The following is a 27,583-nucleotide window of genomic DNA, read 5'->3' on the forward strand; positions in this document are numbered from 1 at the left end:
CACAGCTCAGCAGGCAGTATCACACAGGATAGGATTAGATACACAGCTCAGCAGACAGTATCACACAGGATAGGATTAGATACACAGCTCAGCAGGCAGTATCACACAGGATAGGATTAGATACACAGCTCAGCAGACAGTATCACACAGGATAGGATTAGATACACAGCTCAGCAGACAGTATCACACAGGATAGGATTAGATACACAGCTCAGCAGACAGTATCACACAGGATAGGATTAGATACACAGCTCAGCAGACAGTATCACATATTGTAGGATTAGATACACGGCTCAGCAGGCAGTATCACACAGGATAGGATTAGATACACAGCTCAGCAGACAGTATCACACAGGATAGGATTAGATACACAGCTTAGCAGACAGTATCACACAGGATAGGATTAGATACACAGCTCAGCAGACTGTATCACACAGGATAGGATTAGATACACAGCTCAGCAGACAGTATCACACAGGATAGGATTAGATACACAGCTCAGCAGACAGTATCACACAGGATTAGATACACAGCTCAGCAGACAGTATCACACAGGATAGGATTAGATACACAGCTCAGCAGACAGTATCACACAGGATAGGATTAGATACACGGCTCAGCAGACAATATCACACAGGATAGGATTAGATACACAGCTCAGCAGACAGTATCACACAGGATAGGATTAGATACACAGCTCAGCAGACAGTATCACACAGGATAGGATTAGATACACAGCTCAGCAGACAGTATCACACAGGATAGGATTAGATACACAGCTCAGCAGACAGTATCACACAGGATAGGATTAGATACACAGCTCAGCAGGCAGTATCACACAGGATAGGATTAGATACACAGCTCAGCAGACAGTATCACATAGGATTAGATACACAGCTCAGCAGACAGTATCACACAGGATAGGATTAGATACACAGCTCAGCAGACAGTATCACACAGGATAGGATTAGATACACAGCTCAGCAGACAGTATCACACAGGATAGGATTAGATACACAGCTCAGCAGACAGTATCACACAGGATAGGATTAGATACACAGCTCAGCAGACAATATCACACAGGATAGGATTAGATACACAGCTCAGCAGACAGTATCACACAGGATAGGATTAGATACACAGCTCAGCAGACAGTATCACACAGGATAGGATTAGATACACAGCTGAGGATATGAGGTCATGGTCCAATAGAGTTTTTAGTGCGGTTTCTGAGTGCACAATCCACTGTGTGAACATCCCGCCTGGTAACGCACCACTACTACAGTGATTACGGCAGCTCGGTGATGTGGACGCTTTTTATGGTAATTACGGTAAGCCAAGTTTCCATTCGCGATTCCTTCGCCTCGATTTCACCTGATTGAAGTATAAGCTCCGCCTTGACTCCGCCCTCCTCACTTGACAGCCAATAACAAAGCAGATCAGGTAAGCCGGGGAGGACTGGGACTGGCCGTCTCTGGAGCAGGTGTAAAGCTCACCTAGCTATGACGTCATAGGGGCGGTTCGTCTGACAGGCGTGGTGTGGGCGTGGTGTCGGTAGCTCCTCCCCTGGTTGTGTGAGATTGTCCTCGCGTTCTTCAGGACCGTGGAGCCCGGGAGCAGCATGAGGTCCCCGCGGAGCCGCCCACCTCTACCGGCCCTGCTCCTCCTCCTCCTGTCCGGTGAGTGCGCAGCCCCTCCCGGTGACGCCGGGTCCCAGTCAGCTCAGCCCCGGGCCAACTCTGCCTGACCGGAGGAGAAACTCCGGAGCCACCGAGGCGGGGAGTACCAGAGTAACTACAGGGGTCACATGGAGAGGGGCGGGAGTAAGGGAGTAACATGGAGACGGAGGGGATACAGGGGTAACATGGAGAGGGGCGGGAGTACAGGAGTAACATGGAGACGGAGGGGATACAGGGGTAACATGGAGAGGGGCGGGAGTAATGGAGGGGGGTACGGGAGTAACATGGAGAAGGAGGGGTAACATGAAGAGGGACGGGAGTACCGGAGTAACTGGGGGAGAGTACCGGAGTAACATGGAGACGGAGGGGATACAGGGGTAACATGGAGAGGGACGGGAGTACAGGAGTAATGGGGGAGAGTACCGGAGTAACTTGGAGATGGAAGGGATACAGGGGTAACATGGAGAGGGATGGGAGTACCAGAGTAATGGGGGAGAGTACCGGAGTAACTTGGAGATGGAAGGGATACAGGGGTAACATGGAGAGGGATGGGAGTACCAGAGTAATGGGGGAGAGTACCGGAGTAACATGGAGAGGGACGGGAGTACAGGAGTAATGGAGGGGGGTACGGGAGTAACATGGAGAAGGAGGGGTAACATGAAGAGGGACGGGAGTACCGGAGTAACTGGGGGAGAGTACCGGAGTAACATGGAGACGGAGGGGATACAGGGGTAACATGGAGAGGGACGGGAGTACAGGAGTAATGGGGGAGAGTACCGGAGTAACTTGGAGATGGAAGGGATACAGGGGTAACATGGAGAGGGATGGGAGTACCAGAGTAATGGGGGAGAGTACCGGAGTAACTTGGAGATGGAGGGGATACAGGGGTAACATGGAGAGGGACGGGAGTACAGGAGTAATGGGGGAGAGTACCGGAGTAACTTGGAGATGGAAGGGATACAGGGGTAACATGGAGAGGGATGGGAGTACCAGAGTAATGGGGGAGAGTACTGGAGTAACTTGGAGATGGAAGGGATACAGGGGTAACATGGAGAGGGACGGGAGTACCAGAGTAACTGGGGCGAGTTCCGGAGTAACTTGGAGGGGATACAGGGGTAACATAGAGAGGGGCGGGAGTACAGGAGTAATGGAGGGGGATACGGGAGTAACATGGAGAAGGAGGGGTAACATGGAGAGGGATGGGAGTACCGGAGTAACTTGGAGACGGAGGGGATACAGGGGTAACATGGAGAGGGGCGGGAGTACAGGAGTAATGGAGGGGGATACGGGAGTAACATGGAGAAGGAGGGGTAACATGGAGAGGGATGGGAGTACCGGAGTAACTTGGAGACGGAGGGGATACAGGGGTAACATGGAGAGGGACAGGAGTAATGGGTGGAGTACCGGAGTAACATGGAGACGGAGGGGGTACAGGAGTAATGGGGGAAGTACTGGAGTAACATGGAGGGGGGTACGGGGGTAATGGGGGGGGGAGTACTGGAGTAACATGGAGACGGAGGGGATACAGGGGTAACATGGAGGGGGTAATGGGGGGTACTGGAGTAACATAATGAGGGACGGGAGTAACATGGGGGGGGGAGTACCGGAGTAACATGGAGGGGGGAACGGGAGTAATGGGGGGGAGTACTGGAGTAACATGGAGGGGATACAGGGGTAACATGGAGGGGGGTACGGGGGTAACATGGAGGGAGGTACGGGAGTAATGGGGGGAGTACTGGAGTAACATGGAGACGGAGGGGATACAGGGGTAACATGGAGAGGGGCGGGAGTAATTGGGGGAGTACTGGAGTAACATGAAGACAGAGGGGATACAGGGGTAACATGGAGAGGGACAGGAGTAATGGGGGAGTACCGGAGTAACATTGAGACGGAGGGGATACAGGGATAAAATGGAGAGGGATGGGGGGGTACGGGAGTAACATGGAGAGGGACAGGAGTAATGGGGGGGGTATGGGAGTAACATGGAGAAGGAGGGGTAACATGGAGAGGGACAGGAGTAATGGGGGGGGGAGTAACATGGAGGGGGTTACGGGAGTAACATGGAGAAGGAGGGGTAACATGGAGAGTGATGGGAGTACTGGAGTAACATGGAGAGGGATACAGGGGTAATGGGGCGGGATTACCGGGGTAACATGGAGACGGATGGGAGCACCGGAGTAACCAGGGAGAGTACCGGAGTAACATAGAGAGGGATGGGAGTAATGGGGGAGTAACATAGGGGGTATACAGGGGTAATGTGGAGGAGGGGGGAGTAACATGGAGGGGGATACCGGGGTAATGGGGGGGGGGGAGAGTACCGGAGTAACATGGAGACGGAGGGGATACTGGAGTCACATGGAGAGGGATACAGGAGTAACGTGGAGGAGGGGGGTATACCGGGGTAATGTTTAGGTGGGGGGGGGCAAAGTACTGGAGTAACTGGGGAGGTTTACAGTGGTAACACCGTGGAGGAGGGGGGGGGATACCGGGGTAACATGGTCTCCCCCCTGAGCGCCTCCTGCTGGAAGGTCCAGTCGTGTGCATGAGCCCTGAGTGCAGCTCCCCGGACAGCGCGGTCTGGTCCTCAGAGCTGACGCTCATTAGTTCTGCGTCTGACAGGGACAACAATGGACAGTGAGGGGGGATTCCTCCTCCCGGGGTCTCGCATTCCCTCACATTAGAGGGGGGGGGGGGGGGGGGGGGGTCACATTACTACAGCTGCAGGCACAAAGGCCCCTCCCCCACTTCTCTCCAGGAGTAGGTACTATAACCCCCATCAGCTCATCACCCTGATCAGTACAGAGATAAGTGGCCCTGCAGATATACACCTCGTAGTACACCCCTCGGCCGCTGCGGAACCTCGTAGTACACCCCTCGGCCGCTGCGGAACCTCGTAGTACACCCCCTCGGCCGCTGCGGAACCTCGTAGTACACCCCCTCGGCCGCTGCGGAACCTCGTAGTACACCCCCTCGGCCGCTGCGGAACCTCGTAGTACACCCCCTCGGCCGCTGCGGAACCTCGTAGTACACCCCCTCGGCCGCTGCGGAACCTCGTAGTACACCCCCTCGGCCGCTGCGGAACCTCGTAGTACACCCCCCCGGCCGCTGCGGAACCTCGTAGTACACCCCCTCGGCCGCTGCGGAACCTCGTAGTACACCCCCTCGGCCGCTGCGGAACCTCGTAGTACACCCCCTCGGCCGCTGCGGAACCTCGTAGTACACCCCCTCGGCCGCTGCGGAACCTCGTAGTACACCCCCTCGGCCGCTGCGGAACCTCGTAGTACACCCCCTCGGCCGCTGCGGAACCTCTGAAGTTAAACTGTCATACAGAATTTGGAGATTTGTTTACCTTTGATCCCCATTTCATGACTAGAATACCAGAATCACAGTGAGGACTGACACCTGAAGCGCAGACTGGTATAAAGTATCTGGCGGATGTAACATCCTGTCTCAGGTGTGTGGAGAGCTGAGGGACAACCTGATTGACGGCTCTGCCACCGGAGCGCGTGCAGTCCGGAAATCGGTTTCCGTCTGTGTGCATGACCCTCCGTTCTGGACACGCCCATCTCGCCGGAGCGCACGGTATTATAATTCAGTATGAGGTGTCCAGAACGGAGGTCGCGCTCCTGTGACAATGGACATTCAGTCTCCTGTAGCAGAGAGGTGTCGGGATGTCCTGACTGTGTGTGGTCTGATGGTTGTGATCAGCTGACGGAAGTGACTCACCTACCACCCCCTCCAGGTGCAGTGATGTCATAAAAGGGTGGAGCCATAGCATTTAACCCCTAGCTGGCTGCCCTGCTCCCACTGTCTGAGAATTCATAAAAAAGTGTGATATTGGAGACAGATACAGACCCGAGACTGAAGAGCAATAGACTGTATCCTCCTGTCCTACAGTCGTCCTCTCCCCTGAAATGGCTGATAACAGGGGGCAATAGACTGTATTCTCCTGTCCTACAGTCATCCTCTCCCCTGAAATGGCTGATAACAGGGGGCAATAGACTGTATTCTCCTGTCCTACAGTCATCCTCTCCCCTGAAATGGCTGATAACAGGGGGCAATAGACTGTATTCTCCTGTCCTACAGTCATCCTCTCCCCTGAAATGGCTGATAACAGGGGGCAATAGACTGTATTCTCCTGTCCTACAGTCATCCTCTCCCCTGAAATGGCTGATAACAGGGGGCAATAGATTGTATTCTCCTGTCCTACAGTCATCCTCTCCCCTGAAATGGCTGATAACAGGGGGCAATAGACTGTATTCTCCTGTCCTACAGTCATCCTCTCCCCTGAAATGGCTGATAACAGGGAGCAATAGACTGTATTCTCCTGTCCTACAGTCATCCTCTCCCCTGAAATGGCTGATAACAGGGGGCAATAGACTGTATTCTCCTGTCCTACAGTCATCCTCTCCCCTGAAATGGCTGATAACAGGGAGCAATAGACTGTATTCTCCTGTCCTACAGTCATCCTCTCCCCTGAAATGGCTGATAACAGGGGGCAATAGACTGTATTCTCCTGTCCTACAGTCATCCTCTCCCCTGAAATGGCTGATAACAGGGGGCAATAGACTGTATTCTCCTGTCCTACAGTCACCCTCTCCCCTGAAATGGCTGATAACAGGGGGCAATAGACTGTATTCTCCTGTCCTACAGTCATACTCCCCCCTGAAATGGCTGATAACAGGGGGCAATAGACTGTATTCTCCTGTCCTACAGTCATCCTCTCCCCTGAAATGGCTGATAACAGGGGGCAATAGACTGTATTCTCCTGTCCTACAGTCACCCTCTCCCCTGAAATGGCTGATAACAGGGGGCAATAGACTGTATTCTCCTGTCCTACAGTCATACTCCCCCCTGAAATGGCTGATAACAGGGGGCAATAGACTGTATTCTCCTGTCCTACAGTCATCCTCTCCCCTGAAATGGCTGATAACAGGGGGCAATAGACTGTATTCTCCTGTCCTACAGTCATCCTCTCCCCTGAAATGGCTGATAACAGGGGGCAATAGACTGTATTCTCCTGTCCTACAGTCATCCTCTCCCCTGAAATGGCTGATAACAGGGGGCAATAGACTGTATTCTCCTGTCCTACAGTCATCCTCTCCCCTGAAATGGCTGATAACAGGGGGCAATAGATTGTATTCTCCTGTCCTACAGTCATCCTCTCCCCTGAAATGGCTGATAACAGGGGGCAATAGACTGTATTCTCCTGTCCTACAGTCATCCTCTCCCCTGAAATGGCTGATAACAGGGAGCAATAGACTGTATTCTCCTGTCCTACAGTCATCCTCTCCCCTGAAATGGCTGATAACAGGGGGCAATAGACTGTATTCTCCTGTCCTACAGTCATCCTCTCCCCTGAAATGGCTGATAACAGGGAGCAATAGATTGTATTCTCCTGTCCTACAGTCATCCTCTCCCCTGAAATGGCTGATAACAGGGGGCAATAGACTGTATTCTCCTGTCCTACAGTCATCCTCTCCCCTGAAATGGCTGATAACAGGGGGCAATAGACTGTATTCTCCTGTCCTACAGTCACCCTCTCCCCTGAAATGGCTGATAACAGGGGGCAATACTGTATTCTCCTGTCCTACAGTCACCCTCTCCCCTGAAATGGCTGATAACAGGGGGCAATAGACTGTATTCTCCTGTCCTACAGTCATCCTCTCCCCTGAAATGGCTGATAACAGGGGGCAATAGACTGTATTCTCCTGTCCTACAGTCATCATCTCCCCTGAAATGGCTGATAACAGGGGGCAATAGACTGTATTCTCCTGTCCTACAGTCATCCTCTCCCCTGAAATGGCTGATAACAGGGGGCAATAGACTGTATTCTCCTGTCCTACAGTCATCCTCTCCCCTGAAATGGCTGATAACAGGGGGCAATAGACTGTATTCTCCTGTCCTACAGTCATCCTATCCCCTGAAATGGCTGATAACAGGGAGCAATAGACTGTATTCTCCTGTCCTACAGTCATCCTCCCCCCTGAAATGGCTGATAACAGGGGGCAATAGACTGTATTCTCCTGTCCTACAGTCATCCTCTCCCCTGAAATGGCTGATAACAGAGGGCAATAGACTGTATTCTCCTGTCCTACAGTCATCCTCTCCCCTGAAATGGCTGATAACAGGGGGCAATAGACTGTATTCTCCTGTCCTACAGTCATCCTCTCCCCTGAAATAGCTGATAACAGGGGGCAATAGACTGTATTCTCCTGTCCTACAGTCATCCTCTCCCCTGAAATGGCTGATAACAGGGAGCAATAGACTGTATTCTCCTGTCCTACAGTCATCCTCTCCCCTGAAATAGCTGATAACAGGGGGCAATAGACTGTATTCTCCTGTCCTACAGTCATCCTCTCCCCTGAAATGGCTGATAACAGGGAGCAATAGACTGTATTCTCCTGTCCTGCAGTCATCCTCCCCCCTGAAATGGCTGATAACAGGGAGCAATAGACTGTATTCTCCTGTCCTGCAGTCATCCTCCCCCCTGAAATGGCTGATAACAGGGAGCAATAGACTGTATTCTCCTGTCCTACAGTCATCCTCTCCTCTGAAATGGCTGATAACAGGGAGCAATAGACTGTATTCTCCTGTCCTACAGTCATCCTCTCCCCTGAAATGGCTGATAACAGGGGGCAATAGACTGTATTCTCCTGTCCTACAGTCATCCTCTCCCCTGAAATGGCAGATAACAGGGAGCAATAGACTGTATTCTCCTGTCCTACAGTCATCCTCTCCCCTGAAATAGCTGATAACAGGGGGCAATAGACTGTATTCTCCTGTCCTACAGTCATCCTCTCCCCTGAAATGGCTGATAACAGGGAGCAATAGACTGTATTCTCCTGTCCTACAGTCATCCTCCCCCCTGAAATGGCTGATAACAGGGAGCAATAGACTGTATTCTCCTGTCCTACAGTCATCCTCTCCCCCCCTGAAATGGCTGATAACAGGGGGCAATAGACTGTATTCTCCTGTCCTACAGTCATCCTCTCCCCTGAAATGGCTGATAACAGGGGGCAATAGACTGTATTCTCCTGTCCTACAGTCATCCTCTCCCCTGAAATGGCAGATAACAGGGAGCAATAGACTGTATTCTCCTGTCCTACAGTCATCCTCTCCCCTGAAATGGCTGATAACAGGGGTCAATAGACTGTATTCTCCTGTCCTACAGTCATCCTCTCCCCTGAAATGGCTGATAACAGGGAGCAATAGATTGTATTCTCCTGTCCTACAGTCATCCTCTCCCCTGAAATGGCAGATAACAGGGAGCAATAGACTGTATTCTCCTGTCCTACAGTCATCCTCTCCCCTGAAATGGCTGATAACAGGGGGCAATAGACTGTATTCTCCTGTCCTACAGTCATCTTCTCCCCTGAAATGGCTGATAACAGGGAGCAATAGACTGTATTCTCCTGTCCTACAGTCATCCTCTCCCCTGAAATGGCTGATAACAGGAGGCAATAGACTGTATTCTCCTGTCCTACAGTCATCCTCCCCCCTGAAATGGCCGATAACAGGGGGCAATAGACTGTATTCTCCTGTCCTACAGTCATCCTCCCCCCTGAAATGGGTGATAACAGGGGGCAATAGACTGTATTCTCCTGTCCTACAGTCATCCTCTCCCCTGAAATGGCTGATAACAGGGGGCAATAGACTGTATTCTTCTGTCCTACAGTCATCCTCTCCCCTGAAATGGCTGATAACAGGGGGCAATAGACTGTATTCTTCTGTCCTACAGTCATCCTCTCCCCTGAAATGGCTGATAACAGGGGGCAATAGACTGTATTCTCCTGTCCTACAGTCATCCTCTCCCCTGAAATGGCTGATAACAGGGGGCAATAGACTGTATTCTCCTGTCCTACAGTCATCCTCCCCCCTGAAATGGCTGATAACAGGGGGCAATAGACTGTATTCTCCTGTCCTACAGTCATCTTCTCCCCTGAAATGGCTGATAACAGGGAGCAATAGACTGTATTCTCCTGTCCTACAGTCATCCTCTCCCCTGAAATGGCTGATAACAGGAGGCAATAGACTGTATTCTCCTGTCCTACAGTCATCCTCCCCCCTGAAATGGCCGATAACAGGGGGCAATAGACTGTATTCTCCTGTCCTACAGTCATCCTCCCCCCTGAAATGGGTGATAACAGGGGGCAATAGACTGTATTCTCCTGTCCTACAGTCATCCTCTCCCCTGAAATGGCTGATAACAGGGGGCAATAGACTGTATTCTCCTGTCCTACAGTCATCCTCTCCCCTGAAATGGCTGATAACAGGGGGCAATAGACTGTATTCTCCTGTCCTACAGTCATCCTCCCCCCTGAAATGGCTGATAACAGGGGGCAATAGACTGTATTCTCCTGTCCTACAGTCGTCCTCCCCCCGGCCGGTAGTGGCTGATGACAGAGGGCAGTAGATGGTGGTTGTTCCGCTGAGTGCCCCCTTCCATCAGTCCTGACGTGGTGGAGATGGCGGTGCGGTCTCCTTGGTGCTGGATCCATTTGACGGGCCCAGGACCGCTGCTATCACTTGTGGTGTCCATTACTTTACCGGTGCGGTATTTCTTCCATCCAGCGTGGGCACCAGTGTTGTGGGGGCCCCGTGCCCAGTGTTGGGGTCACCCGAGGACTGGTGCTGCTGTACTGTGTCTGATTGTTACGGACGCCATGATGGATGCGACAGCTGCTCCTCCTCGTGCCCTGCAGCTGTCGGGGTGCGGTGTTACAGCCGGGGGTCTCGATGTCTGACCATGGATGCCACCGCAGCGTCCGTTTATCAACGACTGACACTTTCCCTTAGGGCTCATGCACACGAACGTATTTTCTTTCCGCTTCCGTTCCATTATTTTATTTTTTGCAAACCGTATGCAGAACCATTCACTTCAATGGGTCCGCAAAAACAACACAAGTTACTCCGTGTGCATTCCGTTTCCGTATTTCTGTTCAGCAAAAAAGTAGTGCGTGTCCTATTATTGTCTGTAAATCGCGGTCCGAAGTAACACGTCCGTGTTTTGCGAATCCATACTGTGCCCAGCCCATACTGCTCATGTGTTTGGTGATTAATAAGTTACTGTTTCTGTTTCCGATCCACAAAAAACTGATCAAATACGGAAACCGTACGGATATGTTTTGTGGAATAACGGAAGAGGACTTAAATCGGAGAAAAAAAAACCTTAGATATGGAACAATGGATCCGTGAAAAACGGACCGCAAAACAGTCGTGTGCATGAGCCCTTACGTGTGTCGCTGTAGCAGGGGGTGGGCATGTCTGTGGTGATGAGCGCACCCCTCAGGTGACCCTGCACACAGCCTGGCATCTCCGGAGGAGCGGGCACACAGCGGGGGAGGGGACTCTGTCCCAACTATGATATCCTTACAAGGAAACTTCACCCGCTGCTGGAACGTGACACCCCCCGCTGCCACCAGAGCTTTACATTAACCCCCTAGCTGCTTGTTATTAACCCCGTGCTCTGATAACAAGGCGTGAGACGCCGTCACCTCGAGGACTCCCACCAGCCATGATCCGGAGCCGCGTTCTGTCAGATTGTCCGTGACCCAGTTCTGCACTGAATTCCCCTCAGTCGCCCATCATTCCCAATACTGCAGGCGGTGTATGGGGGGGCACGGGGCAGGGTATGAGCGGTGTATGAGGGGGCACAGGACGGTGTATGGTGGGCACGGCGCAGGGTATGAGCGGTGTATGGGGGGGCACAGGACGGTGTATGGTGGGCACGGCGCAGGGTATGAGCGGTGTATGAGGGGGCACAGGACGGTGTATGGTGGGCACGGCGCAGGGTATGAGCGGTGTATGGTGGGGCACAGGGTGGTGTATGGTGGGCACGGGGCAGGGTACGAGCGGTGTATGGTCGGACACAGGAGGGTGGGTGGGCAGGGTATGAGCGGTGTATGGTGTGCACGGCCCAGGGTATGAGCGGTGTATGGTGGGCACGGCCCAGGGTATGAGCGGTGTATGCTCGGGCACAGGACGGTGGGTGAGCAGTGTATGGTGGGGCACAGGGTATGAGCGGTGTATGGTGGGCACGGTGCAGGGTATGAGCGGTGTATGGTGGGGCACAGGGTGGTGTATGATGGGCACGGCGCAGGGTATGAGCGGTGTATGGTGGGGCACAGGGTGGTGTATGGTGGGCACGGCGCAGGGTATGAGCGGTGTATGGTGGGGCACAGGGTGGTGTATGGTGGGCACGGCGCAGGGTATGAGCAGTGTATGGTGGGGCACAGGGTGGTGTATGGTGGGCACGGCGCAGGGTATGAGCAGTGTATGGTGGGGCACAGGGTGGTGTATGGTGGGCACGGCGCAGGGTATGAGCGGTGTATGGGGGGGCACAGGACGGTGTATGGTGGGCACGGCGCAGGGTATGAGCGGTGTATGAGGGGGCACAGGACGGTGTATGGTGGGCACGGCGCAGGGTATGAGCGGTGTATGGTGGGGCACAGGGTGGTGTATGGTGGGCACGGGGCAGGGTACGAGCGGTGTATGGTCGGACACAGGAGGGTGGGTGGGCAGGGTATGAGCGGTGTATGGTGTGCACGGCCCAGGGTATGAGCGGTGTATGGTGGGCACGGCCCAGGGTATGAGCGGTGTATGCTCGGGCACAGGACGGTGGGTGAGCAGTGTATGGTGGGGCACAGGGTATGAGCGGTGTATGGTGGGCACGGTGCAGGGTATGAGCGGTGTATGGTGGGGCACAGGGTGGTGTATGATGGGCACGGCGCAGGGTATGAGCGGTGTATGGTGGGGCACAGGGTGGTGTATGGTGGGCACGGCGCAGGGTATGAGCGGTGTATGGTGGGGCACAGGGTGGTGTATGGTGGGCACGGCGCAGGGTATGAGCAGTGTATGGTGGGGCACAGGGTGGTGTATGGTGGGCACGGCGCAGGGTATGAGCAGTGTATGGTGGGGCACAGGGTGGTGTATGGTGGGCACGGCGCAGGGTATGAGCGGTGTATGGTGGGCACGGCCCAGGGTATGAGCGGTGGATGGTGGGCACGGCCCAGGGTATGAGCGGTGTATGGTGGGCACGGCCCAGGGTATGAGCGGTGTATGCTCGGGCACAGGACGGTGGGTGAGCAGTGTATGGTGGGGCACAGGGTGGTGTATGGTGGGCACGGCGCAGGATATGGTCGGGCACAGGGTGGTGTATGGGGGTACAGAGCTGTACAGGTCACTATCCAGCATCCTGTGTGGTTTTGGGGGTTGCCGTGGTTTCCGTGTTCTGCGCCGTCCAGACCTCCTGCACTGGGGCGTCCTCCATGGGATCCCGCAGGCCTCCTCTTTCTCATGACCTCGCCCGTCTGAGCTTACAATCTATTTGAAGTCGCCTTCCTCAGATCTGTTGGTGATGTAACCTCCTCAGGCGTGGCCCCTCTGGCTGGGGGCCAGTTTCTCCTGTTGGGGCCTGCACAGACCCGTCCTGGGCCACATGAAGGCTGCAGGGGAATGCGTCATGGCGGCTGTCTGATGCCGCACTGTGTGCCCTGCCCCCACAGGTGAGAGCGTCACCCGATGGCAGGAGCCGACCAGTCAGTATTGGGGGCCAGGCGGCCCCGTGTAGTCCCCGTCCTCTCGTTAGCCGTATGGGCTTCTTGAGCCGTCATTGTTATACTAGCGACTTTCTCTGGCGCTGCAGAATTCACCTCCCGGGCGTGACGCCAGCTTCCATCGTCTCCGCAGCCTGCCCTGGTCTGTTGTGGGCGGCTGCAGCGTCGCCTGCCAGGAAAACCTGTCTGCTGGGGTCACAGGGTGGGGGGTGTGCTGGGGTCACAGGGTCACATGATGGGGGGGGGGGTGTTCTGGGGTCGCTGGGTCACATGATGGGGGGGGGGGGGTTCTGGGGTCGCTGGGGTCACAGGGTGGGGGGTGTGCTGGGGTCACAGGGTCACATGATGGGGGGGGGGTGTTCTGGGGTCGCTGGGTCACATGATGGGGGGGGGGGTTCTGGGGTCGCTGGGGTCACAGGGTGGGGGGTGTGCTGGGGTCACAGGGTCACATGATGGGGGGGGGTGTTCTGGGGTCGCTGGGTCACATGATGGGGGGGGGGTGTTCTGGGGTCGCTGGGTCACATGATGGGGGGGGTGTTCTGGGGTCGCTGGGTCACATGATGGGGGGGGTGTTCTGGGGTCGCTGGGTCACATGATGGGGGGGGTGTTCTGGGGTCGCTGGGTCACATGATGGGGGGTGTTCTGGGGTCGCTGGGTCACATGATGGGGGGTGTTCTGGGGTCGCTGGGTCACATGATGGGGGGTGTTCTGGGGTCGCTGGGTCACATGATGGGGGGTGTTCTGGGGTCGCTGGGTCACATGATGGGGGGTGTTCTGGGGTCGCTGGGTCACATGATGGGGGGTGTTCTGGGGGCGCTGGGTCACATGATGGGGGGTGTTCTGGGGTCGCTGGGTCACATGATGGGGGGTGTTCTGGGGTCGCTGGGTCACATGATGGGGGGTGTTCTGGGGTCGCTGGGTCACATGATGGGGGGTGTTCTGGGGTCGCTGGGTCACATGATGGGGGGTGTTCTGGGGTCGCTGGGTCACATGATGGGGGGGGGGGGGGTTCTGGGGTCGCTGGGTCACATGATGGGGGGGGGGGGGGGTTCTGGGGTCGCTGGGTCACATGATGGGGGGGGGGTTCGGGGGTCGCTGGGTCACATGATGGGGGGGGGGGGTTCTGGGGTCGCTGGGTCACATGATGGGGGGGGGGGGGGGTTCTGGGGTCGCTGGGTCACATGATGGGGGGGGGGGGGGGTTCTGGGGTCGCTGGGTCACATGATGGGGGTGTTCTTTCTCCGGCGCTGCAGAATTCACCTTCCGGGCGTGACGCCAGCTTCCATCGTCTCCGCAGCCTTCCCTTGTTTGTTGTGGGCGGTTGCAGCGTCGCCTGCCAGGAAAACCTGTCTGCTGTGGTCACATGATGGGTGGGGGGGGTAATCTGGGTCACATGATGGGGGGGTTCGGGGTTCGCTGGGTCACATGATGGGGGGTGTTCGGGGGTCGCTGGGTCACATGATGGGGGGTGTTCGGGGGTCGCTGGGTCACATGATGGGGGGGTGTTCGGGGGTCGCTGGGTCACATGATGGGGGGGTGTTCGGGGGTCGCTGGGTCACATGATGGGGGGGGTGTTCGGGGGTCGCTGGGTCACATGATGGGGGGGGTGTTCGGGGGTCGCTGGGTCACATGATGGGGGGGGTGTTCGGGGGTCGCTGGGTCACATGATGGGGGGTGTTCGGGGGTCGCTGGGTCACATGATGGGGGGTGTTCGGGGGTCGCTGGGTCACATGATGGGGGGGTGTTCGGGGGTCGCTGGGTCACATGATGGGGGGGTGTTCGGGGGTCGCTGGGTCACATGATGGGGGGGTGTTCGGGGGTCGCTGGGTCACATGATGGGGGGGTGTTCGGGGGTCGCTGGGTCACATGATGGGGGGGGTGTTCGGGGGTCGCTGGGTCACATGATGGGGGGGGTGTTCGGGGGTCGCTGGGTCACATGATGGGGGGGGTGTTCGGGGGTCGCTGGGTCACATGATGGGGGGGGTGTTCGGGGGTCGCTGGGTCACATGATGGGGGTGTATAGGATGGGGGGGGGGGTCTGTGCTGTGTTTTGGGGTCACAGGTCACATGATGGGGGGGTGTTTGGGGCGGTAGTATGATCTACAGCTCATTGGCGCCACCAGCGTTGCATTTTTTCTCTTCTCTCTGGCCATGAAGTGGTTAATGTCTGGGGCAACAGGAGCGGAGTTAACCCTCTGACCTCCAGTTGGCATTTTTGTCAGAAATGTCCCAGAATTCTTTGCTGCAGGAGAGACGGAACAGGACTGTATGAATGGCGGGTCTGTTATTGGGGACGCTGATGACATCACAGGCTCCGCTGAGGTCATTGTCTCGTCTCGTCACCCCGGGGTGAGCGTTAGAATCACTGAGGCCAGAGGTCAAGTGCCGTCCATTATAAGCCTGTGTTACAGCGGCCGAGGGGTTCGGGGGACGCTGCCTCTAGGAGGGATGTGCTGCAGAGGTTCGGGGGACGCTGCCTCTTAGGAGAGATGTTCTGCAGGGGTACGGAGATGCTTCCTCTTAAGAGGGATGTTCTGCAGGGGTACGGAGATGCTTCCTCTTAGGAGGGATGTTCTGCAGGGGTTCGGGGGACGCTGCCTCTAGGAGGGATGTTCTGCAGGGGTTCGGGGGACGCTGCCTCTTAGGAGGGATGTTCCTCAGGGGTTCGGGGGACGCTGCCTCTAGGAGGGATGTTCTGCAGGGGTTCGGGGACGCTGCCTCTTAGGAGGGATGTTCTGCAGGGGTTCGGGGGACGCTGCCTCTTAGGAGGGATGTTCTGCAGGGGTTCGGGGGACGCTGCCTCTTAGGAGGGATGTTCTGCAGGGGTTCGGGGGACGCTGCCTCTTAGGAGGGATGTTCTGCAGAGGCCTGTGGTTACATGGAGCGATGGGCAGTAGTAGGACTGGGGTGATGTCCTGCAGGTAGAGGTGCGATGCTCTGCATCCTGCAGTATAATGTCGGCATTAGTCACATGTTGTTTTCTCCTCTTGCAGGGTCCGTGGTTCTGGGCCGTGTAGTCCGTGTCCCGTCCGGTCCTCTCCTGCGGGTGGAAGGTACCGATGTCTCCATCTCCTGTAACGTCAGTGACTATGAAGGCCCCAGAGAGCAGAACTTTGATTGGGCGTTTTCCTCGGGGGCGGGTCCAGCGGTGAATGTGCTCAGCACCTGGGACACCTCCTTCACGCACTCCTCCTACGCGGAGCGGGTGAGATCTGGGAGCGTCCACCTCCAGCGGACAGGAAACGGCGAAGTGCAGCTCCGTATTCACCAGTTACGGGCGACCGACGAGGGGAACTACACCTGCTTCACCCCCAGCACCGACGCCACCTACAGCGGCAACTACCAAGCCCACGTCCAGCTGAAAGGTACCACCCCCAATCATTCAGTACTCTGCGGGGGGCGTCCATCAATCTTAGAAACTCCAGCTGAAAGGTACCACCCCCTGTCATTCAGTACTCCGCGGGGGGCGTCCACCAATCCTAGAAACTCCAGCTGAAAGGTACCACCCCCAATCATTCAGTACTCCGCGGGGGGCGTCCACCAATCCTAGAAACTCCAGCGGAAAGGTACCACCCCCTGTCATTCCCTACGCCGCAGGGGACGTCCTCTAGGGCCGGGCGGCCGGTGTGAGAACAGAGCTGCTGCAGGTCCATTGTATGTTGTCTGCCTCTGGGGTCCTGTGAGGGGAGAGGCCGAGGTCTGCAGACTCCACACTGGCCTGAAGGCTGCAGATACTCGGCCATTTCTTCTCTGATCGCAGAGCAGCGGCGTGTCCTCAGAGGGGGTAGTCATGTGATCAGAGAGCAGCGGCGTCCTCAGAGGGGATGGGTCTGTGGTTGGAGAGCAGCAGCGTCTTCAGAGGGGATAGGTCTGTGGAGAGCAGCGGCGTGTCCTCAGGGGGGATAGGTCTGTGGAGAGCAGCGGCGTGTCCTCAAGGGGGATAGGTCTGTGGAGAGCAGCGGCGTGTCCTCAGGGGGGATAGGTCTGTGGAGAGCAGCGGCATCATCAGAGGGGAGAGGTCGGAGAGCAGCGGCGTGTCCTCAGAGGGGATAGGTCTGTGGAGAGCAGCGGCATCATCAGAGGGGATAGGTCTGTGGAGAGCAGCGGCATCATCAGAGGGGATAGGTCTGTGGAGAGCAGCGGCGTGTCCTCAGAGGGGATAGGTCTGTGGAGAGCAGCGGCGTGCCCTCAGGGGGGATAGTCCTGTGATCGGAGAGCAGCGGCGTGCCCTCAGGGGGGATAGTCCTGTGATCGGAAAGCAGCGGCGTGCCCTCAGGGGGGATAGTCCTGTGATCGGAGAGCAGCGGCGTGTCCTCAGAGGGGATAGTCCTGTGATCGGAGAGCAGCGGCGTGTCCTCAGAGGGGATAGTCCTGTGATCGGAGAGCAGCGGCGTGTCCTCAGAGGGGATAGGTCTGTGGAGAGCAGCGGCGTGCCCTCAGGGGGGATAGTCCTGTGATCGGAGAGCAGCGGCGTGTCCTCAGAGGGGATAGGTCTGTGGAGAGCAGCGGCGTGTCCTCAGAGGGGATAGGTCTGTGGAGAGCAGCGGCGTGTCCTCAGAGGGGATAGGTCTGTGGAGAGCAGCGGCGTGTCCTCAGAGGGGATAGGTCTGTGGAGAGCAGCGGCGTGTCCTCAGAGGGGATAGGTCTGTGGAGAGCAGCGGCGTGTCCTCAGAGGGGATAGGTCTGTGGAGAGCAGCGGCGTGTCCTCAGAGGGGATAGGTCTGTGGAGAGCAGCGGCGTGTCCTCAGAGGGGATAGGTCTGTGGAGAGCAGCGGCGTGTCCTCAGAGGGGATAGGTCTGTGGAGAGCAGCGGCGTGTCCTCAGAGGGGATAGGTCTGTGGAGAGCAGCGGCGTGTCCTCAGAGGGGATAGGTCTGTGGAGAGCAGCGGCGTGTCCTCAGAGGGGATAGGTCTGTGGAGAGCAGCGGCGTGTCCTCAGAGGGGATAGGTCTGTGGAGAGCAGCGGCGTGTCCTCAGAGGGGATAGGTCTGTGGAGAGCAGCGGCGTGCCCTCAGGGGGGATAGTCCTGTGATCGGAGAGCAGCGGCGTGTCCTCAGAGGAGATAGGTCTGTGGAGAGCAGCGGCGTGCCCTCAGGGGGGATAGTCCTGTGATCGGAGAGCAGCGGCGTGTCCTCAGAGGTGACAGTCGTGGTTTGGATCTTCCCCTTTACTGCACGCTCTGTAGTGACCACTAGATGTCAGCATAGGACGCCCGGCTGGAAGCTTCTCGGCGCGCTGTCCTCTCATTACCACTGGTGGGCGCCTGGTTCCAGCGATGGTCGTCTTGGCTCCTGCAGCACATCGCACCCTGTATAACCCTTCTCCTCTCCTCCTCTCAGTGATCTCTGACGCCCTCCGCCTCCAGGTCCCCAGAGGTCGCCAGAACAGCGTCCGTAATCTAACCGAAGGCGGCTCCTTCCAGATTCCGTGCCAGGCATCGTTTGAAGATGGGGCCCCTCACGTCCACCTCTCTCTCACCTGGCGGCGCCAGTCCCAGGGCCCCATCTCAGAGGTGCTGACACTTACACACCTGGGGCGGCTGCAGCCTGGCACAGAGTACGCGGCTCGATACAGCAGTGGTGAGTTACGGGTGGACACTGCGGCGTCGGACACTTACCTGCTGACGGTGGAGGGTGCGCAGCCAGGCGATGGCGGAGAATACAGCTGTGTGGCCCAAACCTGGGTGCAAGGGCCCGACGGCTGGGAGAAGATCCAGGAGAAGATGGTGGACGTGGCCCGGGTGGAGATCCGGCCGATTGGTGAGTGACCGGCATGGGGTCTGGTGAGGATCTTGTTGGCACGTGGGGCCGAGGGGCAGCACCATGGGCGGCCGTATGGCAGGATCCAGGGGCAGCACCATGGGCGGCCGTATGGCAGGATCCAGGGGCAGCACTATGGGCGGCTGTATGGCAGGATCCAGGGGCAGCACCATGGGCGGCCGTATGGCAGGATCCAGGGGCAGCACCATGGGCGGCCGTATGGCAGGATCCAGGGGCAGCACTATGGGCGGCCGTATGGCAGCATCCAGGGGCAGCACTATGGGCGGCCGTATGGCAGCATCCAGGGGCAGCACCATGGGCGGCCGTATGGCAGGATCCAGGGGCAGCACTATGGGCGGCCGTATGGCAGGATCCAGGGGCAGCACCATGGGCGGCCGTATGGCAGGATCCAGGGGCAGCACCATGGGCGGCCGTATGGCAGGATCCAGGGGCAGCACCATGGGCGGCCGTATGGCAGGATCCAGGGGCAGTACCATGGGCGGGGGCATGCTGGGGCAGTACCGCGGGTACTTTGTGTTGACCTCTTCTTTTCTCGCCCCCAGTGCTGACCGTGTCCCTGGTGGAGCCGGCCCTGGTAGTGGCGGAGGGCGCCTCCTTCACCCTTTCCTGCCTGGTGGCGGTAGATTCCAGCGCCCCCCTCGTCACCCGGGTGCGTTGGTTTCACAATCATTCAGGAGAGCTGCACCAACTGCCCAGCGGGTCTGACCCCGACCCTGCCCCCGACACCCCCACCACCCATCAGCTGCTGGTGCCACAAGCATGGGACTCCGGGGAATACACCTGCCAAGCCACGGCCTGGACTCTGCTCCGGAACAGGACGTGGCACCGAGCTGCCGAAGGCCGCTCCGCCGCCGTGAGGGTGCAGGTGACGCATGAGGGTGAGTGCTCGCTATATGGCGGTGTCTTGCCCGCCCTGCGCTCTGTCTTATCTTCTGTCTTTTCCCTCAGCTCTGGATCTCGTGGTGTCGCTGAACATTTCTCTCGCCCCCCGCGTGGCAGAGGATCCCTCCGAGCTGCGCTGTCACCTGAGCGGGGCCCCGCACCTGTCTGTGTCCTGGTACTTCACCCAATCTCTGGAGAAGGGCTCCCCGGTCCTGGTGGGCTCCCTGCATCGGGATGGAAGCCTTCAAGTGGGGGAGACCTATCGGCAGCGGGTGGAGAGGGGGGGGCTGATCCTCTCCCGCCAGGGGCCCCAGACCTTTGTGCTGCGTATACAGTGGACGTCGGAGGAGGATCGGGGAAGCTACCACTGCATCGGCACCAGCTGGAAGCTTCTGCGCAACCAGAGCTGGGCCCCGGCCACGGAGGCCACATCTGCACCCGTCAGCCTCTACTGGAAGAGTGAAGGTATACAGAGTCACAAGTCACACCCAGAGCTGCAGTCACATCATGTCTTAGGGGCCATTCACACGTCCGCAAATGGGTCCGCATCCGTTCCGCAATATCTGGACCCATTTATTCTCAATGGGGCAGGAATGGATGCGGACAGCACACTATGGTCCGCGGCCCCCCAAAAATATACAAGATGTCCTATTGTCCACAATTGCAGACAAGAATAGGCAGTTCTATGGGGGGTGCCGGCCGGGTGTACTGCGGATCCACAATACACTACGGAAGGGTGAATGGACCCTTATACTCCATTCACACCGACAGCTGCAGTCACATTCTTGTACTCCAGTCACCCCCAGAGCTGCAGTCACATCATGTCTTATACTTCAGTTACACCCAGAGCTGCAGTCACATTATCTTATACGAAATACACACCGACAGCTGCAGTCACATTCTTATACTCCAGTCGCCCCCAGAGCTGCAGTTACATTCTTATACTCCAGTCGCCCCCAGAGCTGCAGTTACATTCTTATACTCCAGTCGCCCCCAGAGCTGCAGTTACATTCTTATACTCCAGTCGCCCCCAGAGCTGCAGTTACATTCTTATACTCCAGTCGCCCCCAGAGCTGCAGTTACATTCTTATACTCCAGTCGCACCCAGAGCTGCAGTTACATTCTTATACTCCAGTCGCACACAGAGCTGCAGTTACATTCTTATACTCCAGTCGCACCCAGAGCTGCAGTCCCATCACGTCTTGTACTCCAGTCGCACCCAGAGCTGCAGTCACCTTCTTGTACTGCAGTCGCACCCAGAGCTGCAGTCACCTTCTTGTACTCCAGTCGCACCCAGAGCTGCAGTCACCTTCTTGTACTCCAGTCGCACCCAGAGCTGCAGTCACCTTCTTGTACTCCAGTCGCACCCAGAGCTGCAGTCACCTTCTTGTACTCCAGTCGCACCCAGAGCTGCAGTCACCTTCTTGTACTCCAGTCGCACCCAGAGCTGCAGTCACCTTCTTGTACTCCAGTCGCACCCAGAGCTGCAGTCACCTTCTTGTACTCCAGTCGCACCCAGAGCTGCAGTCACCTTCTTGTACTCCAGTCGCACCCAGAGCTGCAGTCACCTTCTTGTACTCCAGTCGCACCCAGAGCTGCAGTCACCTTCTTGTACTCCAGTCGCACCCAGAGCTGCAGTCACCTTCTTGTACTCCAGTCGCACCCAGAGCTGCAGTCACCTTCTTGTACTCCAGTCGCACCCAGAGCTGCAGTCACCTTCTTGTACTCCAGTCGCACCCAGAGCTGCAGTCACCTTCTTGTACTCCAGTCGCACCCAGAGCTGCAGTCACCTTCTTGTACTCCAGTCGCACCCAGAGCTGCAGTCACCTTCTTGTACTCCAGTCGCACCCAGAGCTGCAGTCACCTTCTTGTACTCCAGTCGCACCCAGAGCTGCAGTCACCTTCTTGTACTCCAGTCGCACCCAGAGCTGCAGTCACCTTCTTATTCTCCAGTCGCACCCAGAGCTGCAGTCACAGCACGTCTTGTACTCCAGTCGCACCCAGAGCTGCAGTCACATTCTTATACTCCAGTCGCTCCCAGAGCTGCAGTCATATTCTTATACTCCAGTCGCTCCCAGAGCTGCAGTCACCTTCTTGTTCTCCAGTCGCACCCAGAGCTGCAGTCACCTTCTTGTACTCCAGTCGCACCCAGAGCTGCAGTCACCTTCTTGTACTCCAGTCGCACCCAGAGCTGCAGTCACCTTCTTATTCTCCAGTCGCACCCAGAGCTGCAGTCACAGCACGTCTTGTACTCCAGTCGCACCCAGAGCTGCAGTCACATTCTTATACTCCAGTCGCTCCCAGAGCTGCAGTCATATTCTTATACTCCAGTCGCTCCCAGAGCTGCAGTCACCTTCTTGTTCTCCAGTCGCACCCAGAGCTGCAGTCACCTTCTTGTACTCCAGTCGCACCCAGAGCTGCAGTCACCTTCTTGTACTCCAGTCGCACCCAGAGCTGCAGTCACCTTCTTATTCTCCAGTCGCACCCAGAGCTGCAGTCACAGCACGTCTTGTACTCCAGTCGCACCCAGAGCTGCAGTCACATTCTTATACTCCAGTCGCTCCCAGAGCTGCAGTCACATTCTTGTTCTCCAGTCGCACCCAGAGCTGCAGTCACCTTCTTGTTCTCCAGTCGCACCCAGAGCTGCAGTCACCTTCTTATACTCCAGTCGCTCCCAGAGCTGCAGTCACATTCTTATACTCCAGTCGCCCCCAGAGCTGCAGTTACATTCTTATACTCCAGTCGCACCCAGAGCTTGCAGTCACAGCATGTCTTGTACTCCAGTCGCACCCAGAGCTGCAGTCACAGTTGCTGGACTCTGCTGCCCCCTCCTGTCATGTCTGCACTACGGATGGTGCCACTTAACCTTTTGTCTTCCGCAGGCTCCTCTATCGCGGTGAGCGCCCGGCTGGTAAAGATGGTGTCCGCTGCGGGAGGAACGTTTGAGATGATTTGCACGGTGCAGCCGCAGAACCTCCCCTCCCCCCAGTATTCTGTGAGGGTGACACTGACACCCCCCCAAGAGACCGCCGCCCCGGTCACTGTCATCACGCTGAACCGCGAGGGGGTGATACGCCGGCGGCCGAGCGCAGTCAGCAACACTGTGCTGGAGAAGGGCAAGGAGGGCGCCTACCTGTTCAGACTGTACCAGGCGCAGAGCCAGGACGTGGGCGTGTACCAGTGTGAGGTCACTGCGTGGGCGCAGGGAGGGGGCGGGGCCTGGAGGATGACGCACAACAAAACCACCAATCCCGTGCAGCTGGAGTTCCAGACTGCAGGTGAGGACCAGGCAGGGAGGGGGCGGGGTTATGGGGGTCATGTGATGCCTTTAACCCTCGGCTTCCCTCCCATCAGGTCCAGTATTTAACGTCAGTGCACGGTCGGACAGGCTGAGCGTGTATCGCGGTGACCGCTCCGAGTTCTGGTGCATCATCACCATAGATGGTCCAGCCATTGATCCAGGTAAGGACTCGTCTGACCCTCGCATGTGACCGGCCCCTGCAGATCACGTATGACTCCCCCTCTCCTTCACAGGTGACATGGCATTTGACGTGTCCTGGTTCGTCCAGCGGTCGGGCGGTTCCCCTGTGCTGCTGGCGGCTGAGGAGCGCAACGCTCAGGTCCGGCACAATCAGAGGAACAGCAGCAGCGAGGTGTCCCTGGAGCGTGTCAGTGACATGGAGTACAGGCTGCGCGTCTACGGCTGCCAGGAGGAGGACGCCGGCGGCCATTACTGCGCGGTCACACCGTGGGTGCGCAGCGGCGAGGGCGGCTGGAGCCGGCAGGAAACCATCACCTCCACCATGATGGCCCTGAGCGTGAAGATGGACCGTAAGTAAATGTGCAACTGTGCCCAACATGTGCTGAGCATCCACCTAACCTGCACCAGAAACGGTCCAATGGAATAAAAAAAATCCTTATACGGGAGCCCCGCCCCCGAGGAGTCTGGTCCAGTAAGAGCCCCGCCCCCGAGGAGTCTGGTCCAGTAAGAGCCCCGCCCCCGAGGAGTCTGGTCCAGTAAGAATGGAAAAACTGGGCTTGAGGAGCGCACGAAAGAGGAGCTTTATTAACCACGCAGTAAAAAAAAAAAAACACATTAGATTTCGCCGCTCCCATAACAACCGTTTCTTTAAAAATGTCACATGATTTACTGTAAGTTGAACCCTGAAAAAATAACCAGTTCCAGAACGGGCAGTTTTTGGTCCTTTCCTCACAAACATTGAGCGATCAGAAAGTCGTATGTACCGCAAAGAGGCGCCAATTAAGACGTCGCCTCCTCGTGCAGAACATGACCCGCACACAAGACGGTCACCAGGGGAGTAAAACGTATGGCGACACAAAACGGTGTGCTTATGTGGCGGGGGGGGGGGGGGAAGCTATAAAACCTCTGTAACGTACTGACCGGCAGAATAAAGATGGCGGACGTCGCATTTAAACCCAAAAAGCAGGGACAGAATCGCTGCATCTCTTTATCCTGCTTCCCAAAAAGTTATATGTGCCCCAAAATAGAACCAATGATGATGGCAACTCATCCCCCAAAAAATATAAGCCCTGACCCTGCTCCGAGAAAAATAACCATCTGGTTGTCTGAAAAACGCCTGCATCGGTCCCAGAGGCGACGCGGCGCCCGTAGCCCATCCATCCAAATCTGAGCTGCAAAAGCCAAATGGCGGTCAATACCATCTGAACTCTAATACGCCCACATCTATGGCGTCGGCACCTAGTAGAACCCCTGTAACAAAGGGCACGGGGTGACACAAGCCGGGCACAACGTACTGACCACTGAAGTGCTGTATATGGGGGAAAATGTGCAGATTTCACTAAAATGGGGTCACTTCTTGGGGGGGGGGGGGGTTCTTTTCTTGAACCTCAAAGCCTCTGCAGCTGTCTGTAAATGCTGTATATACCCCCGAACGAGGCCTCACATACACATGTCGCTCCTTCCCTTCTGAGCCCTGCGCGGTGCCCAGACAGCAGGTTACAATCACATATGGGATGTTGCTGTATTCGGGGTAATGAATTGTGGGATGACTTAAAAAAAATATATAAATTATGCGTGGGCTCCTGTACGTGTGCGCGGGCTCCTGTATGTGGGCTCCTGTACGTGCGTGTGCGCGGGCTCCTGTATGTGGGCTCCTGTACGTGTGTGTGCGTGGGCTCCTGTATGTGGGCTCCTGTGCACCGGCTCCTGTATGTGTGCGTGGGCTCCTGTATGTGGGCTCCTGTACGTGTGCGTGGGCTCCTGTGCACCGGCTCCTGTATGTGGGCTTGTGTGCGCGGACTCCTGTGCACCAGCTCCTGTGTGTGTGTGTGCGTGGGCTCCTGTACGTGTGCGTGGGCTCCTGTATGCGTGCTCCTGTGCACCAGCTCCTGTATGTGGGCTCCTGTGCACCGTCTCCTGTGTGTGTGTGTGTGCGTGCGTGGGCTCCTGTATGTGGGCTCCTGTACGTGGGCTTGTGTGTGCGGACTCCTGTGCACCGGCTCCTGTATGTGTGCGCGGGCTCCTGTATGCGGGCTCCTGTGCACCAGCTCCTGTATGTGGGCTCCTGTACGTGGGCTCGTGTGCGCGGGCTCCTGTGCACCGGCTCCTGTATGTGGGCTCCTGTTTGCGGGCTCCTGTGCACCAGCTCCTGTATGTGGGCTCCTGTATGTGGGCTCCTGTGCACCAGCTCCTGTATGTGTGTGTGCGTGGGCTCCTGTATGCGTGCTCCTGTGCACCAGCTCCTGTATGTGGGCTCCTGTGCACCGGCTCCTGTATGTGTGTGTGCGTGGGCTCCTGTATGCGTGCTCCTGTGCACCAGCTCCTGTATGTGGGCTCCTGTGCACCAGCTCCTGTATGTGTGTGTGCGTGGGCTCCTGTATGCGTGCTCCTGTGCACCAGCTCCTGTATGTGGGCTCCTGTGCACCGGCTCCTGTATGTGTGTGTGCGTGGGCTCCTGTATGCGTGCTCCTGTGCACCAGCTCCTGTATGTGGGCTCCTGTGCACCGTCTCCTGTGTGTGTGTGTGTGTGTGTGTGTGCGTGCGTGGGCTCCTGTATGTGGGCTCCTGTACGTGGGCTTGTGTGTGCGGACTCCTGTGCACCGGCTCCTGTATGTGTGCGCGGGCTCCTGTATGCGGGCTCCTGTGCACCAGCTCCTGTATGTGGGCTCCTGTACGTGGGCTCGTGTGCGCGGGCTCCTGTGCACCGGCTCCTGTATGTGGGCTCCTGTTTGCGGGCTCCTGTGCACCAGCTCCTGTATGTGGGCTCCTGTGCACCAGCTCCTGTATGTGTGTGTGCGTGGGCTCCTGTATGCGTGCTCCTGTGCACCAGCTCCTGTATGTGGGCTCCTGTGCACCGTCTCCTGTGTGTGTGTGTGTGTGTGTGCGTGCGTGGGCTCCTGTATGTGGGCTCCTGTACGTGGGCTTGTGTGTGCGGACTCCTGTGCACCGGCTCCTGTATGTGTGCGCGGGCTCCTGTATGCGGGCTCCTGTGCACCAGCTCCTGTATGTGGGCTCCTGTACGTGGGCTCGTGTGCGCGGGCTCCTGTGCGCGGGCTCCTGTATGTGGGCTCCTGTTTGCGGGCTCCTGTGCACCAGCTCCTGTATGTGGGCTCCTGTACGTGGGCTCGTGTGCGCGGGCTCCTGTATGCGGGCTCCTGTACGTGGGCTCGTGTGCGCGGGCTCCTGTATGTGGGCTCCTGTACGTGGGCTTGTGTGCGCGGGCTCCTGTGCACCGTCTCCTGTATGTGCGCGCGCGCAGGCAGGCTCGTCTGTGCAGGTTTTATTTGTCTGTTTCACCTCCGTAGACCGCGCTCCAGCATGGCTTTCGTCCTGTAGGTGGCGCCATGTTCTTGACTGTTGGTTAACTCTGTTTTCCATCCCCCGCAGTGCTGAGCGCCTTCAAGTACCCGCTGCTGATCGGGGCCGGGCTGTCGCTGCTCGCCGGCCTCTTATCCTGCCTCATCGGATATTGCAGTTCGCGGTTCTGCTGTAAGCCGCCGCCGCCGGTTCAGGAGAAGCGCAGGGAGCATCGCCGCCTCATGTCCATGGAGCTGGACTGACATTTGGGGGGGAGAGGAACACGGACTGAGCCATAGACTCTTATCTGGGGTGACAGGACTGTGACTCTTCTGGATGAGGGGGAGCAGGGGGTCTCTCCCTCTCTATGCACTGACCTCAGCCCCCACCCAGGAAAAGGACTACAACAGGATCAGCAAGATGGCGCTCATCCTGCAGCAAAGCAATAAGATGTGATGACCCCTCCCCCGCGCTGCTGAACGAATTCATCCCATGGGTCAAACCAATGCAATAAAGGGGGGTCCGCAGCTTCCGGGACACACAGCTGTGGATGGAGGTGCTGTCCCCGGCCGTGTGTCTCTACAGTGCCATAAACATGTAATGTGCACACTGTGACATGGCTCCTCCCCTGAGGACACGCCCTACTAAGCACACGCCTCTGCAGAGCTGCTCGGTGTCTTCTAATGTTTTTTCTTTTTTTATCAGAAATGCAGATTTTGGTTTTATGCAGAGTTTCCTTGTTTTCCCCTCAGACTACGTCTTGGGGCCCCTGCCATAATCCTGGGCCCCGGGTTAACCCTTTGTCTTCCATAGCAGACAGTTGAATTGCACTCCCAAGCATCGGAGAAGGGATTTGCTATATTGTAAATTGTGTCCGCTCTCCGTCCAAGCAATAAAATCTCTTCTA

At 57.0% G+C, this 27,583-nt stretch overlaps 1 protein-coding gene across 1 annotated transcript; it reads left to right on the plus strand.

Annotated features, from left to right (window-relative positions):
- The first annotated feature begins 1,521 nt into the window (after positions 1–1,521).
- On the plus strand, positions 1,522–27,583 carry PTGFRN (prostaglandin F2 receptor inhibitor). Its single transcript, XM_040422775.1, has 9 exons — positions 1,522–1,679; positions 16,231–16,602; positions 18,576–18,995; positions 19,559–19,894; positions 19,965–20,363; positions 22,781–23,176; positions 23,253–23,360; positions 23,433–23,729; positions 26,767–27,583. Exons 1-9 carry the CDS (start codon positions 1,622–1,624, stop codon positions 26,937–26,939), a joined length of 2,559 nt encoding a protein of 852 aa, XP_040278709.1. The 5' UTR covers positions 1,522–1,621; the 3' UTR covers positions 26,940–27,583.

The sequence above is a fragment of the Bufo bufo genome, chromosome 3 (assembly GCF_905171765.1).
Source record: "Bufo bufo chromosome 3, aBufBuf1.1, whole genome shotgun sequence".
In the NCBI taxonomy this organism is placed as follows: Eukaryota; Metazoa; Chordata; class Amphibia; order Anura; family Bufonidae; genus Bufo; species Bufo bufo.

What these genes read in the sequence shown, in the direction of transcription:
- PTGFRN (XM_040422775.1), top strand. Translation starts at nt 1,622, where the DNA reads ATGAGGTCCCCGCGGAGCCGCCCACCTCTACCGGCCCTGCTCCTCCTC. An exon ending in GCTCCTCCTCCTCCTGTCCG is followed by an intron (nt 1,680 to 16,230) that starts GTGAGTGCGCAG and finishes CTCCTCTTGCAG; the next exon opens with GGTCCGTGGTTCTGGGCCGT. An exon ending in GGTGCAGGTGACGCATGAGG is followed by an intron (nt 19,895 to 19,964) that starts GTGAGTGCTCGC and finishes CTTTTCCCTCAG; the next exon opens with CTCTGGATCTCGTGGTGTCG.